Source organism: Lissotriton helveticus, chromosome 1_1 (assembly GCF_964261635.1).
Source record: "Lissotriton helveticus chromosome 1_1, aLisHel1.1, whole genome shotgun sequence".
NCBI lineage: Eukaryota > Metazoa > Chordata > Amphibia > Caudata > Salamandridae > Lissotriton > Lissotriton helveticus.
The window spans coordinates 561,078,490-561,097,472 of record NC_136057.1 but is presented as its reverse complement, the minus strand read 5'-3'; the positions used below and the strand labels follow the sequence as shown (position 1 = coordinate 561,097,472).

The following is an 18,983-nucleotide window of genomic DNA, read 5'->3' as shown; positions in this document are numbered from 1 at the left end:
AGATCTGGATCTTAACCCCATTCTAGTGAAAATTGTAGAAAACTCAATTAAAATCCCTGTGCCTAACAGTGCAGTGTAAATACATGTGAATTGTCACATAACAACCAGCATATAGTATAACTGTGCAAATTCCCAATGAACCGCCCAGTCTTGTATCGTCATTCATTGGACCCTATTAATGTGTAGCATGTCACTGCCCTATTTGCGTTTGTGCTATACAACTAGCACTACTTACAGCTTTAAATTCATTTAATGTCAAAAGGTGGATTCCAGCTGCTGCTTATAGTAGGTTTAGATTAATATTTTAAAGTTTGACCATCTAAATTCCAATATTTGGAAAATACGATGAGCCTAAAATCTGTCAAAGACTATCAACATTTTTGACTCGATTGAGACTTTTTATACTATGCTCTTCCATAAATGGTTATGTAGAAGGCTAAGACATTGTTTTAAAGCTATTGCCAGTAACATTAAGGAGAGAATTAACTGTGAGAAGGCTGGAAAAACGGCTACCTGAGATACTAACCTGTGCAAGGGCCAGTGTTTACCAACACGCGTACATAACAAATCTAAAGCACTGTTGTGTCACATAAAAATTTGTTTAAAAGCAAATAAAGAAGTCTTTCAGTTGTAATACACATTACTTACGGTACTATGAAATACAACACTGTGTCCATTTCCTACACTTTCAATTTGAGCAGACAGGTTAAAGCAGATGGCACGATGTCGAATAGCGTCCAGCGTTTGTGCATCAAAAAAATCATGGGGTCTTGCTGGAATCAAAAGGTTAAGGAAACAATTGTCAAAACTATAACACGTGAAGAGGGTACAGCCATGTTATTAAGCTGTTTCAATGAATACACTTTTAAAACCTTCATCATGCAGTTCCAATTAGTACAATTTTAATAACCCCACCATGCAGCGCTTTACTACTTTATCCAAAACTAATATTAATTAAATAAATTGGTAATTAAGCGGTAACACTTATTTTAAAGGTTGATGCTCATTGTAGATTAAGGACTTAGTAGATTCCTGGCATACAGACATTGGATTTGAAATAGTTCATGAGGGTCTGAAAAGCAACCTTTTGAGGCACAGCCAGAAGGAAGGTTCTAAATTCCAAGCTGTGCAACACCAACCACACCACCAGGTTCCTTCAGATTAGACAGAGTTGTTTGTATAATCAGTTTGCTGCATAAAACAAGCTCATGTCATGAAGCTGAAATGGAGGTTGGGTTGGTTATACGTAAAACTGTATTTAACAAGTACAATTCTCTTAATGAATTACGATTTCCTCAGCGTCTAATTTACTCTTAAATATGGATAGTGTTAAAGTAATTTGTGCCGTTTTTTAACATCCTCCATGAATTTTGGGGTTAAAAACAAGATGGTAAGTGAAAATAAGGAGTCAAACTCTTCTTTTGGTAAACACTGGATTAACCAAAGGAGAAGAAGCAGTTTTAATGTCAATTCTTAGAAGTAGAGAAGTGTGTAGATAAGAATATTTCAGTTGGAAACCCCTCTGTGTAGATTGTAAGCAGTGCACCCGAACCCCTGCAGTGTACGGCCTTTGGCAGTTCGCTGCATGGGGTCAGCCACCCTGCCCCCTAATCTGAATGGACATCAACCCTAACCCCCTCACATTTTATTTTTTAATTATTTACATGATCCCATGGGATTCCAGTGGAATCGCAGAGCCTCCCGCCCCCCAAAAAAGAAATATTAACACACTATATATATATATATATATATATATATATATATATATATATATATATATATATATATATATATATATATATATATATATATATATTCACAACACAAATCACCCATATGAGAGAGGCCACTTCAGCGTAATACAGCAAATTTAATGGCAGCAGCTCGGAAAGCAAAAGTGCAGGTAAGTTCATTCGAGTCTATTGGCATGGCCAGACGCGTTTCTGGAACCCTTGTTTCCTTCTTCAATGGCAGCCAAATCACGTAGTCACCTTCTTGCTGCACTCGCACCAATTAAGTCCCTGGGACTCCCCCTGTGGGCGGAGCCAATCCTTCGGCAAGTGAAATATTAGTAGTGAGTGAGCACAATGTCGGTGAAATACAGTCAAAGAAATAATGTTACCCCAGTGGGTTGATAAATTACCAGCTTGCTTCTGCTGAAGTGGCCTCTCTCATATGGGTGATTTGTGTTGTGAAAATTGAAAGCGGCCGTGCCTGGTCGCGGGAGTGGCCCACCGCCAGTGCAGGCTCGAGATGGAGCCAGTGCGGCGTCATCTACCTATCTGGTACAGCGAGCGAGGAGGCAGCTTGCAAACAGGTCAGCAGAAGCAAGCTGGTAATTCATCAACCCACTGGGGTAACATTATTTCTTTGACTGTATTTCACCGACATTGTGCTCACTGGAGTTAATATTTCACTTGCACTACTGGGACCAGAATGCCGAAGGATTGGCTCCGCCCACAGGGGCAGTCCCAGGGACTTAATTGGTGCGAGTGCAGCAAGAAGGTGACTACGTGATTTGGCTGCCATTGAAGAAGGGAACGAGGGTTCCAGACACGCGTCTGGCCATGCTAATAGACTCGAATGAACTAACCTGCACTTTTGCTTTCCGAGCTGCTGCCATTAAATTTGCTGTATTACGCTGAAGTGGCCTCTCTCATATGGGTGATTCGTGTTGTGGATATATATATAGATATATATATATAGACACATATATACACATATATACATAAATGTATTTGACCCCCTATGAGTTCCCTTTGGGACCAGCCTTCAAGGTTCAAGGGTTCAGGGTACCCCTTTATTGCCCGCTTATCTCCTTTTTTTAATTTTCAGGACATGGGGGCTGAGTTCTGTAATGGCAGCCAAAATATTTCATTTCATGTTGCAGCCAGGCAGTCTGAACTCTCATGGGAGCATTCCGCCCCCACAGGAACAAGATACCTAATGGGAAGAAAGCCCCCTCCCCCCAAGACAATCAGAATGATCTAATATTGAAGTTGCATGCCGGCGAGATTCCACCAAACCCAACCGTCCAGATACATATACATTTTGCCCCTTAATTTGTCAAAAACTAGTGAACTGATTTACACCAAATCATAGAAAGCATGCTTTCTATGTAAAACTTTCTGCCCAATTTGGTGTCATTCCGTTCACCCATTTGTACTGTGGCGATATTCAATAATCCATATGGAAAGTGCATGGGGAAATAACGTTTCAGGGGCCATTTTTTTCTCAGTCCCTGCTTGAAAAACTTTCAAGGAAGCATCTGCTGTGGATAATATTTTAAGTTGGAATGTGAACGGACTCGGGGACAAAATTAAACAAAGTATTGTGATCCAATATATTAGACAGCAGGCTCCCGACATTGTCCTACTTCAGGAAACCCATTTGGTAGGGAACACCTGTAAAACGTTACGTAGAGGAGGGTACACAATGCTCGCACATTCGGGGTTTACTACGGGCTCACGGGGTTGGAATTTAGGCACGGAAATCACTTCCCCCTTGCAGTCAACTCAATGTGGGCAGATGACCAGGGCAGGTGTATAGGAGTCACCGGGACCTGGGAGGGGCATACGATCACACTTATGTCAGTATATGTCCCTCAGGGGCTTCAAGCAGCTACCTTGAAAGTCCCGAGCGTGATCCTGCTTGCATTGCCGGAGGGGCGCTTGGGGGTGACCTCAACTCAGTAGCCTCGGCTGAACTGGACCTTCATGCCCCTCGACAGGGCAGCTCTTCACCGCAGTGGCTGCCAGACTTTCTTGACACAATGGGACTGGTGGATGGGTGGAGGTCCTTTAAACCAGATAGAATTCAGCACACTTATTTCTCCGGAGCATAGATTACATGTTGCTTCTTGCCACTCACCTCTCCTACATACACAAAATCAGGCACCTCGCCAGAGGTATCTCGGACCACTCTCCCGTCTGGGAACATTTAGTACTCAACCACGTACGGGTGGGAAGGATAGCCCCACGTGTATCAAGTGCGCTCTACAAATGCAATGACTGATTGATTGATGGCATCTGCGGGAACCCACTACACGTAAAAATTTAGTGGATAAATATTTTGCAGAGAATGAAGGTACCGTAGACTCGGCCCTAATACTTTGGGAAGCCTTCAAGACAGTAATAAGTGGGCACGCCCGTTCCCAAATTTCGGGTAGAAAGAAAGAGAACGGGCGGCCATTGCTGAGGCAGAGGCCAAGATTGGCCAGTTGGAGCGCTCCCTAGACACACACTTCACCCCTGAGTTGCTCCACTCGTTCACTCAAACAGTGAATATAAAGCGCTTGTCACCACCAGAGCCCAAAGTCTAGAAAGTGACAAGATGAGCAGAGTGTATGAAATGGGGGACAAGGCTGGGAAACTCTTGGCATGGCTGGATAAAAAGGAGTGGGCAAATAGATTAGTCCCAGAGCTGAGGGAGGAAGGAGAGGCCCTTCTCACAGACCCCCAGTACATTGTAGATAGATTCGCTCAACACTACCAAGACATATATTCCACCATGAAACACTACACAGTGGAAGATTCTCTTGAACTCCTGCGAGACATAAAACTCCCCCAGCTCACCGCAGACGACCGCCACTTCTTAGATAGTGACCTGACGGCAGAAGAGATCTCGCTGGCGATCCGATCGCTAAACACAAGAAAGGCTCTTGGCCCAAATGGCATCCCCATAGAATTGTAAAAGCCCAAACCAGACAGAGTGGCTCCTTATCTTAAGGCTATGTTCAAAGAAAGAAAGACACAGGAAGCACTTCCAGAGACCAGAGGGTTTGGACCATTGTAACTATACACAAAGCAGGCAAACCTAAGACTTCCTGCTCCTCCTACAGGCCCATCTCCCTCTTAAATGCGGAGTCAAAAATCCTTGCAGAACTCATCGCTAATTGTCTGAACAAAATAATAGGGAGTCTGGTACGGTACACCCTTACCAATCAGGCTTCATACCACAGCGCAATACGGTGTTGAATCTGCGCAGATTCCATGGGGTAATCAGTAGAGCTGCCACAACACAGGAGCCCCCCATAATAGTGTCATTAGACGCAGCAATGGCCTTCGGTACGCTCGAATGGTCATATTTGTGGGCAGTGCTTATTAAACTGGGGTTTGGCCCAAATTTCATTCAATGGATTCGCGTCCTGTACAAAGTTCCTGTGGCACAGGTAGTAGTTCACAACAAACTCTCCCGGAAATTCATATTGAGCCGTGGCACTCGACAGGGTTGCCCATTGTCACGGCTTCTTTTTGCCCTAGCATTGGAGCCACTGGCTGCATGGATCAGATGGGAACCGGAAATTCGGGGGTTGTGCTGGTCCCCGGACTGGGAAGACCGCATCTTGTTTTACGCAGATGACATATTCTATTTAGCGACCCCCAGGAAATACCTTGCAGTGGCACTAAACATTTTGGAGGTGTTTGGCAGATACTCTGGGTTCTCTGTCAATTGGAATAAGTCCCTATTATACACACTCGGAGGCGACCCTCCTAGTCCTCTTAGAGGGTGTCCAATTCAGAATGCCGAGGCGGGCTTTATGTACCTTGGTATCTATGTCATCCAGGATCAGACACTCTGTTACACCAAGAATCTTCTCGTTGCAACGGTTGCGGAGAGATATTGCACGTTGGAAAACACTTCCCCTTTCCCTTTTGGGTAAAGCTGCCCTATTTAAGATGATGTCCCTCCCTTGGTTTTTATGCTCTTCAGAACGCGTAGGACCCGGTACCACCGGCATATTTCGGAGAAATTGAAAGTCTGCAGAGGACATTATTGTGAGATGGAACGCCGCAAATCGCTCTGACAAAGTTAACCCTCAATTGGTATGACTGAGGCATCAGTCTGCCAGATATTAAAAAATATTATTGGGCTGCCCATTTTGCTGCTATAAATCAGGGGACTTATGATCAGTCCGATAATCCCGGCTTTTCCATGGACATGCGGTTGCTCCCTGGGGGAAAGAACAATGGATCGCTTTATTCTAAACCTGGAAGTTACACTTTAACCGGTCGCACTGGCCATTCAGCCCATGTGTGGCATGTAGCGAGCAAGGCCCTTGGCTGGGAACGTAAGCTCACACTAGCCGCCCCTATTTGGGACACTGACAAATTGGATAACCTCTGGAGATCGAAAGGGTTTGCCAGATGGGACCTGATCGGGCTCTCGCAAATCAAAGATCTGTGGGAAAATGGGGAGGTCAAGTCCTTTGATTATCTGCGGGCACAGTAAGATTTAGCTGATTCAGAGCACTTCCATTATCTGCAAGTTCGCCATGGACTCTATTCCCAAATCCGCAGAGGCACAACCCTACTGGAGGCCTCTCCACTAAAGGACAGAGTCCTAGATGGACATATGCCAGACAATACCATATTGCTAATATACAAAAAACTGATAAATTGCATGGAGGATCCCCTCCGAGCATTAAGAGAAAAATGGTCAGACGATGGCATTATCTTGGATGATGAGGACTGGCAAGAGACAGTCTCCTCCCCCAGAGTAGTGGCAATACCAGCTAGACTCAGATTGATACAACTAAAGATCCTCCATCGGGTATATATCACGGTCCCAGCCTAATTAGAATGGGCAAATCGGAAGAGTGTGGGTGTAGAATTAATTGTGGTCAATTAGGCACATTCATGCACATTATATGGGAGTGTCCACTGATATAGCAATATTGGAAAAGTGTTCATGGTGTAATCAGCGTGGTCACTGCTGTCACCCTTCAGCCTGAGGCCGGTAGATGCCTCCTTAATGTATGAGAGCCAACCGACCTCAACATCTCTCAGACTCAATGGGCCACACTGGGATCAGCCAAAGCCAAATGTAATATCGCTCAGAAGTGGGGCACGGCGCAGCCTCCTACAATTGAGAACTGGAAGAAAGACCTAGATTGGTGCATGTTCCGGGAAAAAATAGCTTACGTGTCCCGGGGGTGCCCCCAGAAATGGTCCAGAGTATGGAGTCAATGGAATGATTATCGGGGGGGTATATGCTGCCCACCCTGTAGTCCAGACCTGGAGGAATCCATCTCCCCGTAGGCCTACACACATTCCCTGTACTGCAAATCGAATTGTCTAATGTTCCATTAGTGTGTACTGTGATTAAACTTTCTGCACTGCTCTAATGTGGTCTATGCCTGTGTTCAATAAAAAGAATGTTTAAAGAAAAAGATTCGCCAAACTTATTAGCAAACCTGAAAATCAATTTCCTATGGTAACTAGGTTCCAACTATAAAGTGGCAATTGCCACTGTGTAATGCATACAAACGTATATACGCTGTATAAGGCCAGAGGTGGGTGATTATCTCAAGAGACAATGCATCAGCCACGAAGACAGATGCACACCAGAGTAATTGCTTTTTTAGGAAAAACTCCTGGACAGCGTAGACCATAGAATTGACACACAAGAGTGCACTTCATTAAAGACAGCTCATGTAAATTTCTACAGAGAACCCCCAGTGCAGACTGGGACTCATCATCTGGCACTTGCAGTTGAAAGGCAGAAAAGATGATACACACACACATGTATATATATATATATATATATATATATATATATATATATATATATACACATGTGTGTGTGTATATATATATATACACACACACACACACACACACACACACATACACATACATATATTAACTGAAAAAAGCCTAACGTTACAGAGAAGTTAGTTAGGTTTATATTTCACTTGTACAAAACCAGTGAAATTCCAGCAGTTATAGTTACCTGAGCTAACTAGAATTTACGCCCCGCAATGCACTGCTTATGACCTCACATGTTACATCACTCTTTACATGGTCAATGACATTACAGATTACATGACTGATGACATCATCCAGTGAGTTTTCTAAAAGTTTATGAGTGTTAAACATATATACCAATGAACTAAAAAAGTTAAAATAGTAGAATTTCTGTACTACTAGTGAGTGATGCTATTTGTAAGATATATTACGTGATTGGCTGTGTGACTGCGTGTATCCGTGTGTGAGTGGCTGTCTTAGTGGTTGTATGGGTGTATAAGAAGGTGTGTAAGTAGCTGTGTTGGTGAGTGGGTGGCTGTATGATTGACTATTGGTGAATGATTGAGTGTATGGGTGGCTGTATGGGTTGGTGAGTGGGTGTGTAAGTGACTATGTGTGAGTGAGTGGGTGTCTGAATGGCTGTATGAGTGAGTGATTGTGTAAGAGGCTGCATGGACGAATGAATGGCTGTTTGAGTGGGGGTTTGGCTAAGTAAGTTGGGGTGTGAGTGACTGTTGTAGAGTAAGCATCTGTATGGGTGATTGAGTGGCTGTGCTGAAAGGCTATATGGGTGAATGAGTGGCTGTGTGAGTGAGTGTGTGACTGTTAGAGGCCGTATGGTTAAATGGCTGCTTGTATGAGTAGCTTTATAGTTGAGTGGGCAGTTGTGGGAGTGCCTATATGTATATATGAGTGAGTGAGTGGGTGTCTGAGTCGCTCTATAGAAGAGTGATTGATTTTGTGAGTACTGGTATGGGGCCCACACAGCAGGATTGCTGAGAGGTCATCAAAGCCCATGCCACCTTTCTCCACTACTCTGCAAACGCACCTCCAGGTGCACTGCTAGCTGGGGGATGAAGTCACCTTGGTTCCAGTGGATCCTTGGGGCAAACATACCCTCCTTTTAGCTCCAGTAAGTTTCCTAATTTTCGGCACCCCGATATCAATATTTTCCTCATCACTAGAGAGTTATCCCTAAGCCTGAATGAAACAGATTGATTAAGGAAGGCAGTACTATAATCCATTCACTTACCTTGAGAAGGCCCCTTGGTGCGAACAGTATCTTTATACGCTGTAGAAGGTTTGCAGCATATGGAGGCCTTTGGAAGACCTGTTTAACTATCACATGAATCTCTGATCACAGGGAGAACACAGAAGGGGAATTCGGTTTGAATATTCATGCGTGGAGTAAGACCTTGTGAGGAACAGCCTGAACAGAGGGTTAACTCTTTCTTTAGTCTGGTTGCTAGAAGAGCAAGGGAGTGGGCTTGGGAGTGGAGAGGTTAAACCGCTTTAATGCCTTTGCCTTCCCAAGCATTGGTGCCTATTTATTTACTTCAACTTCTGAATGCGGCAATGAGATCTGAATGTGGTAATGAAAAGAAACACTTGAATAAAGACAACACTGTTGTATAGTCTTATTGACTGCATTCAAACAAGGACTAACATTAATATGAGCTTATTCTCATTGCTCGACCAATCTGTTATTTAAAAAACAAAAGGCATATTTTGCTAGCTAGGCATTTAGAAAAATCTGATCTACCTTTGAGTTGTATTGTAGCAGCAGAATATGGAGATGTTCCCAGCGCTGCCGCTGAAATCAATGAAAACATGGAGAAGAGCTTAATATATTCATTTTGAAAGTGTTATACAGAAGCAATTTTTATCCAAGACTTTTTAAAAGTTTTTCATATGTTGTAGAGAATGCGATTTTCAGTTAAAAAAGGTAACTTAATCATTACATCATACAATCATAACAATAATCTAGAGCCACGTTTAAAGCGAGAAAAAAAATTCACCACATATTCGCTACAGATATCTTCTTTGCCACAAGGCAGTTATTGAAAACTGTTTTCCAATAAATACCAATTACTCTATCCTTATTCAAGCCTGGTAAATTATTATTTTTATTACTCCAGATTTTATTTGGTTATGATAAGAAAATAAATACACAAAGTTCAAAAATATTTCCAGATCTGTAAACGTTCAAATGAGGTTTTTTTTCCTCTTATTATAGCCAGGTTATTCTCCATTAAGTTAAAAAACATAAACATGCAATCTATTATGATGGGAGACTTCCACATATCGTCCAAAACCTATTGTGCATTTTATTTTTTGAGTAGTCCTTCAATGCCCCTTTTCTTTGAGGCATACTCAAAATGGTTGCATGCAGACCAGTACTACTGCATTCATTTAAGAACGAGGAGCTCTTTTGAATAATCGATTCTCAAACAGAATTAAACCTGCACAGAAAAGGAATAAACAACTGTCATTTAACGAAAACTTTGAGATCGTGTCCAAACTCAATTACCTATTATAGTGTAGCTCTGTAATAATTATCTTTACTCATAACCAAGACATGCATCCACCAAATACCAGATTATAAGATGCTCATAGAACCTGTTGCAGGGGGGAGACAACATGACGGAAGGCTGAGCAGACTGCTCTGCATCAGAGAGGAGCTCAGCCAATATGTTAACATAGCCTGCTTAAAAAACAAGCATTTACAATGCAACGATCTCGCCTTCGGAAAAGTTAGAGCTATTGGCATTGTAAATGACAAACATTTTATTTATGTGTTGGTTTTGAAAACAGATAAATAAATGGCACTGTCATTTACAATCCCAATAGCTTAATCTCTCGCAAATACGAGACCTATTGCATTTGCACCACACCCACACACACAGAGCCACACACACACACAGAGCCACACACACAGCCACACACACATACACAGAGCCACCCACACATACACAGAGCCACCCACACATACAGAGCCACCCACACATACACAGAGCCACCCACATACACAGAGCCACCCACACATACACAGAGCCACCCACACACACAGAGAGAAACAGACACACACAGAGAGAAACAGACACACACAGTGGAGAAGGGTGGCTCAATGTTTAGAGCAGCAGACCCTGATGCAGAGGTCTAGCCCGAGACCAGGGTTCAATTCTCTGCCTCGGCGGGTCTTGGGCTCAAAAATTCCACGGACCTGATAATTCTCGCCTCAGTGCCTATTCCAATCATGGAGTCCCACTCTGCAACTCTGGTCAATAGCTTGCTTAATCTCCACAACGGCCCCCACAACGCTAAGGATGCCTGGCATCCACCTTGGGGGTGCCCAGGAGTGGACACCTCACAGGGAAAGCCAGGATGGGTTCCACAGCGGTATTCGTACAAGCGCCTTGAGACCCTTGCGGGTGAGTAGTGCGCTATACAAGTATCAATTTACATTTAAACACACACAGAGCCACACACACACACACACAGAGCCACACACACAGAGCCACACACACACAGAGCCACACACACAGAGCCACACACACACACACACACAGAGCCACACACACACACACAGAGCCACACACACACACACAGAGCCACACACACACAGAGCCACACACACACACACAGAGCCACACACACACAGAGCCACACACACACAGAGCCACACACAGAGCCACACACAGAGCCACACACACACAGAGCCACACACAGAGCCACACACACACACACAGAGCCACACACAGAGCCACACACACACACACAGAGCCACACACAGAGCCACACACACACACAGAGCCACACACACAGAGCCACACACAGAGCCACACACACAGAGCCACACACACAGAGCCACACACACACACACAGACCCACACACACACAGCCACACACACACACACACAGAGCCACACACACACAGACACACACACACACACAGCCACACACACACACAGCCACACACACACAGAGCCACATACACACACAGAGCCACATACACACACAGAGCCACACACACACAGAGCCACACACACACAGAGCCACACACACACAGAGCCACACAGAAACAGAGCCACACACACACATAGCCACACACACACATAGCCACACACACACAGAGCCACACACACAGAGCCACACACACAGAGCCACACACACACACACACACACACACACAGCCACACACACACAGAGCCACACACACACAGAGCCACACACACAGAGCCACACACACATACAGAGCCACACACATATACAGAGCCACACCCACACAGAGCCACACACACACACAGAGCCACACACACACACAGAGCCACACACACACACAGAGCCACACACACACACAGAGCCACACACACACAGAGCCACACACACACACAGAGCCACACACACACAGAGCCACACACACACAGAGCCACACCCACACAGAGCCACACCCACACAGAGCCACACCCACACAGAGCCACACACACACAGAGCCACACACACACAGAGCCACACAGAGCCACACACACACACAGAGCCACACACACGCAGAGCCATACAAACACACACACACACACCGCCACACACACACACACACACACACAGAGCCCGACACAATCCTACATTATCCTACACCAGCTTCATCTAACACAACACAAAGTGCGGATTCTGGCACCCTCTCTGTTCCGGCAGCCAGCGGGAGCCCGATCTGCGCTCGGAGGTGCAGCTGCGAGGGCCGGCAGCGGAGAAGAATCCTGCGGCGAGGGAGGCCGCGTAGCCACGGCCTTTTGTGATCTTGTGCCTGGGCGGCGTGCAGCGGTGTGCGGATCCGGGAGGCACCTGAGGCCGGTGAGTGCTGCGGCCTCGGCGCAAAGAGCAGTAAGTCCTGGACCCCGGGGGGGGGGGGGATGCACGCCCCATCCGGACCCCCCCTCCCTATACGCTGCTGCACCTTGAGAGCTGTTGGTCACCGTAAGCTCTCCCCCCGGGCCCTGCTGCAGCACCAGTGAAGGGAATACACTGACTCCAGGAACTCGGGCCATCGCAGCTAGACCCAGCCAGGGGGAGTCTGAGGAGGGAGGTCCGAGGACACATATATCACTGCCATCACAGCGCTAAGACGCCTGCAGCGCTCCCCCCTGAGCATCCTACCCCACTGTTGATACAGGGCCATTACTACCACAGCACAGAGTGAGGGGCGGCAACCTTGTGGCCCAAAGATCTGCCGTGCTGGCCGGAACATAGCCTAAGGGTCAGTGACGAACACAGCGCTACATCTTGAGGGACACCAACCAACAGCCACGAGATTGAGCCGTTCTGGGGCCATAAGAGCGCGGTGGCTCCCCCGGCATGCCTGGCGAGATAGCGCGCCCAAAGTAATACAGAGAAGACGACCGCGCTGTTGCTGCCTCAACACTTTAGGAGGGCCTTCGGACAAACATATGCGCTGAGGAATATGGACTGCCTGGAGTGCATAGGAATGTTCTTGCTACAAATTCGCGCCCTGCGTCTTGGGGGCCACGGCGACGGCGTCGCCTTTCGAAAGCCAGTCCAGCTTGGCGCCACTACGCAAACTGGTCACCCCGCGAAGACTGCACAACAAGACGTCGACATGGGGAAGGGCGATAAGACCCAGAGCAAACTTCCATTTGAGCAGCGTCGCAACAAGACCCCGGAGTCCCAGGAGGCGGATACAGTCAACACGACGAATGGAGCAGGGAATATTGACTATTCGGACATCAAAACCATGCTACTAGCCATGGAAAAAGGCCTACAGGATAGCATGTTTTCAATTGTCTCCAAAAAAAGACGCCCTCTCCTACCGAATGGACCGCATGGTGGAGTGCGTTGACAAACATGCGGAGCGTCTGGACATGTCAGAACGACGCCTCATGGAGGTTGAGGAGGAGCAAACGGAATTGCACTCTGATCACAAGAAAATAGAAAAACTTATGCAATCGCTCCAGGAGAAGACTGAAGATTTGGAGGCCTGTTCGCGACGCTCTAACATACGTATCAGGGGGATCCAGAGACGACACAGACTGGCACCATGGAAAAGTTTGTCGAGAAGCTCCTCGTCACATTGCTGGATGAGATTGTATTTTCGCCAATGTTCATAGTGGAGCGCGTGCACCGTTCGCTTGGCCCACGTCATCGCCCGGGAGCCCCGCTGCGACCCATCATCGCCAAGCTCCTCAATTACAGGGACAGGCGATGGCCAGAGATAAGAAGACATTGCAGTTTGAGGGCTCGGAAATCTCGATATACCCTGACTTCACTGTGAGGGTGCAGGAGGTGCACAGAAATTTTGCCCCATTTAAGAGACAGATTCGGGAACTTGGACTGGATTAAGCCATGCTGTATCCTGCAAAACTGCAAGTTAACTGGCAGGGGCATTCTCATCTCTTCACAGATCCTAAAGTACTCCAGCAGGCATTAAAGGGGTGGTCCAGGGCACGACATGTGGACACCAACAGTCAGGTAGATGGCGAAGACCGATGGAGCCAGTTGGACGAGCAAGAATGACATTACCCTATAGCCTGCAAGTGGAGACGTGAGACTCTACAGGTATACAACGACTGTATAGACTGGGCCAATTCCGAAGGGGACATTGAAGCCAACTGCCTCTGCACCCCTGAATCAACAGGTTGGCAAGGCCTTCCCGACGGAGCCCTGATAGACCTGTCTGCGGGTGAGACCAAACTGATGCATGTGTTATGTACTAGATTTCTGAGCAGGGTTGTTACTTGCTGGCTGGCCCAGGCAGAAGTTGGCAACGTGTGGTGGGCGAGAGACGATGTCTAGGACATATCCCTCAGGCCAGTGTAGCATACTTGACAATTAATGTTAGTACCTGCGTGTAAGCTGATGTAATAGTGTGGTGCAGCAAGGACTTGGAGTGGGGTTATCGGCAATCATCGCAACCAACACTTGATTGCTGCCCGGCAACCTCAGCCCCCGCGCGAAATGCACCTTGAATGCCCGAAAGGCGGTTCGGCAGTTGGGGATCCAGTTGGGGGGTGGGGGTCCTTCATGCGAGGCCTTGTTGGGGTTGGTCTGCTGTGGGAGGGGGGGGATGCGGGGTTTTTGGGTTGGGACTGTTCAGGGGATGAAGGGGGGGTACGGTATCTGACTCTAGACATGCTGCAGATTTTGGACACAAGCAAGGCAATCACTCTTAGGACGCACTTAGTTTGCCTTAATGGCTGACACGGCTAGCGAAGGCAACATTGCACACACACCCAAACTCAGGGCCCTCACATGGAACTTCTGAATGACCACCGGAAAGTTAGAAAGGTTATTAGCTACTTACAGCGCCAACACAGACGTAGCTTTGCTGCAGGAAACCCATTTCCCCATGACCAGTAAAATGTTGCACAGCAGAGGACTAGAGGGTAATATAGCAGCAGCAGGTTTCACATCGCATGCCAGGGGAGTGATCACTTGGGTGAACCCGAAATCGAATCTTTCCTTACACTCTCTACGGGCGGATACGGAGGGCAGATTTGTTATCTCCAGGTGTAAAGGACCTAGTATAGACTTTGTGATAATTAATTCCTATGGCCCAAACTATGATTCTCCTGACTTTTTTCAAACCCTAGCCCCATGGCCACACAATAGGACTAGGACTGTATTTTATGGGGTGGGGACTTCAACCTAGTTCTGGACCCTACTCTGGACAGATCTGCTGGCCCTCCCCGCCGACCGTCGATGGCAGCTGTGACTATGAGGAGCGTCATAACGAGTATGAGGCTAGAAGATGTATGGCGGTTCAGACACCCAGAGCGGGGGGGGTACACTCTCTACTCCGCCTACCATGATATCCATACCAGAATAGATTACTGGCTGGCAACGGCCTCTATGCTGGGGCAGATTAGGGACTGCAAGGTGCTTCCTAGGACCTTGTCTGACCACTGCCGGTGCTTTTGTTGCTGGACATTCCAGGCAAAACCATCCCGCCCTTCACATGGAGAATCCCTCCCTATTCCCTTCTAGACCCGGCATTTAGAGGAGAACTCGCGGAAGCTATTGACGTGTTCTTTGAGACCAACGTAGGTTCCGTAGACAGCTTACAGGTTGTCTGGGAAACATTCAAAGTATATATCAGGGGTATAGCAATGTCTAAACACTCGGGAGTGCTCAAGTCCATCAGCCAGAGACTGACTGACCTTGAGCGACAACTGGCTGTCCTGGAAGATAGACAGAGCAGACAAACGGACAGTACGATAGGAGAAGAGATCAAGACACTTCTCGCTGAGTATCATGATGAAGCGGACAGGGAAGTGAAGCACATGGGAAAGTTCGCAACGGCTAGGACGTATGGGGAAGGTGAGAGACCCAGCTCAGTCCTGGCCAGAATCATAAGCGGGAAAAGGGGGCGACAACAAATCTCGGAAATAAAGACCGGAGACGGGGAGGTGCTAACGGAAGAAGCAGACATAGCACGAGCCTTCAAGGCCTTCTATGCTGAGCTATGCAGGTCCAAAAGTGGGGACCTTGAGGATGACATCACTGACTACCTTGACCACATCAATATACCTACATTGACTAATACACACAGGGAGTTCTTGATGCTCCTGATAGAGAAGGACGAAATCACAGAAGCGCTGGCGAGTATGCGAGCTGGCAGTGCACCGGGTGCAGATGGCCTCACGGTGGGGTTTTACAAGGCATTTCAGGACAAACTACTCCCGCACCTCTCTGCGCTCTTTGATGACATCCGAGTAGAGGGCAGTATGCCGCAATCCATGAGGGAGGTACTACTGGTCACGATTCCAAAGCCAGGCAAGCCACGAGACGAGTGTAGCTCGTATAGACCTCTTTCCCTACTAAACCTCGACACTAAACTGTTTGCTAAAGTACTGGCCAACCGCCTGGCGCTTTTAGCGCCTCGGCTGGTAGCGCCTGAACAGGCTGGTTTCATCCCCAGCAGGAACTTGATATATAACATCCGTACGGTTCTAGGCACGATACAACATGTCCGGCAGGATAGGAAGGCACAACTTCTGGTTAAACTGGCATGGGCACGGAAACAGCCCCGGGCCAAGTGGACACTACTCACATTACCTTATAGCATGGGAGGGCTCGGTGCGCCCGACTTGGAGCTTTATTATAGAGTGGCTCAGGCTGCGCACCTGCACACCTGGCTCCACGGCGATGGCGGTATTCCACATGTCCGCAAGGAAACACTCTTTGCCAGCCCTCTCTCGCTCCTGTCCACGATTTTCCAACCGGTGGATCGAAGAACTGGCATACTGGACTCAATCGCTGCAACTAATCATGCATGGCACAGTCTTTTGCAGCTGCAGGGAGGCGCCCTACCATACACCCCAATAATGCCGTAAGACTGGGCTCGATGGCTGTCTCCCATCAAGGAAAAGGGGTAATCCTTGCACTACAAAACATTAACGTTAAAGCGGCAGGGGATCTGTTCCAGGACGGGGTAGCCAAAACATGGGAGCAAGCAACAACTAATAGCGCAGACGCACCTCTATTGACCCGCTTCCAGTTCCACAGAGTGCGGTGCGCTCTTTCAGACCTGTTAGGTGAGGATATGGCCGAACCACCTGAAGTTCTGGAACTCACGTATGTCATTAAGTCCGAGACTGCCCAAAAACTACTATATAAGTTGTCTCCGGCGCATAGGGAGCACACATACACGAAAGCGTGAGCCACACACACAGAGCCACACGCAGAGCCCCCCACACACACACAGAGCCACACACACAGAGCCACACACACAGAGCCACACACACACAGAGCCACACACACACAGAGCCACACACATACACACACACACACAGAGCCACACACATACACACACACACACAGAGAGCCACACACAGAGCCACACACATACACACACAGAGAGCCACACACAGAGCCACACACACACAAACAGAGCCCCCCCCCACACACACAGAGCCACACACACACACAGAGCCCCCCCACACACAGAGCCACACACACACAAACAGAGCCCCCCACACACACAGAGCCACACACACACACACACAGAGCCCCCCCCCACACACAGAGCCACACACACAGAGCCACACACACACACACAGAGCCACACACAGAGCCACACACACAGAGCCACACACACACACACACAGAGGCACACACACACACACACACACACACACAGAGCCACACACACACACAGAGCCACACACAGAGCCACACACACACAGAGCCACACGCACACAGAGCCACACACACACAAACAGAGCCACACACACACAAACAGAGCCACACACACACAAACAGAGCCACACACACACAAACAGAGCCACACACACACAAACAGAGTCACACACACACACACAGAGTCACACACACACACACACAGAGCCACACACACACACAGAGCCACACACACACAGAGCCACACACACACAGAGCCACACACACACAGAGCCACACACACACAGAGCCACACACACACAGAGCCACACACACACAGAGCCACACACACACAGAGCCACACACACACAGAGCCACACACAGTTATGTAATCCTGTTCTAGTTCAATTGTTCTTTTAAAAAACCTTTACACAAAAGTGCACCTTCGTTTTATTTCTTCAAACACACACACACACACACACACACACACACAGAGACCCCCACACACACAGACCCCCACACACACAGACCCCCACACACACACATAGACCCCCACACACACATAGACCACCACACACACATAGACCACCACACACACATAGACCCCCACACACACATAGACCCCCACACACACATAGACCCCCACACACACATAGACCCCCACACACACATAGACCCCCACACACACATAGACCCCCACACACACACATAGACCCCCACACACACATAGACACCCACACACACATAGACACCCACACACCGGGGAATTTTGTCAGGAGAAGAGGTGCCGCGGTAGCAAAGTGTGAGGTGAGGTGGGAGAGGATGGGGGGGGGGAGGGCGTGGGTTGGTTGCAGTGCGGTCGATTAAGGAGAGAGCGGGTGGGGGGGATTCGCGGGGCAGCCGGGGGCTTGCTGGGGCCGTGAGTTCGGAAGGGCGGCTCAAGGAGGGGGGACGTCGTGCTTGAGGAAGTAATTGCATGGAATAAGTAGATTGATGAGATGCGTGCAGAGTGGAGAAGCCAGGGGCGATGAGGCAACAAATGGTAAGGAGTGGGTGGGGGCATTCACCACAAGCACAGGACGGCATACCAAGGCAAAATACCGTGAAGGAAAGCCCTCTCCCTGCGCAGCTCCCAGCAGGCAAAATAAGGCGGGGGAGCGATCCAAGGCTGCAGCAACAGAGAGGGCAGGGGCCCCCGGGGAGAAAGTGCCGAAGTCCGCACTACAAAGTATGCAAGGAAGTTTCACGCGTCAAGTTGCTTGTGGGGGTCGAGTGCGGGGAGATGGTGGTACGGATAGAGGACTGGCATTTCTCATAAGGCTGCAG

General features: G+C 48.0%; 1 protein-coding gene across 3 annotated transcripts in view; it reads right to left on the bottom strand.

Moving 5' to 3' along the window:
* AEBP2 (AE binding protein 2) overlaps nt 1–18,983 on the bottom strand; it is a 634,726-nt gene that overhangs the window by 317,759 nt on the left and 297,984 nt on the right. For all 3 annotated transcript variants that reach the window (XM_078674048.1, XM_078674047.1, XM_078674049.1), the window contains exons 5-6: nt 9,292–9,342; nt 649–773 (exon numbers count right to left, since the gene is read on the bottom strand). In XM_078674048.1, the coding sequence (XP_078530174.1) occupies nt 649–773; nt 9,292–9,342 (176 nt within the window). The remainder of the gene's footprint in view (nt 1–648; nt 774–9,291; nt 9,343–18,983) is intronic.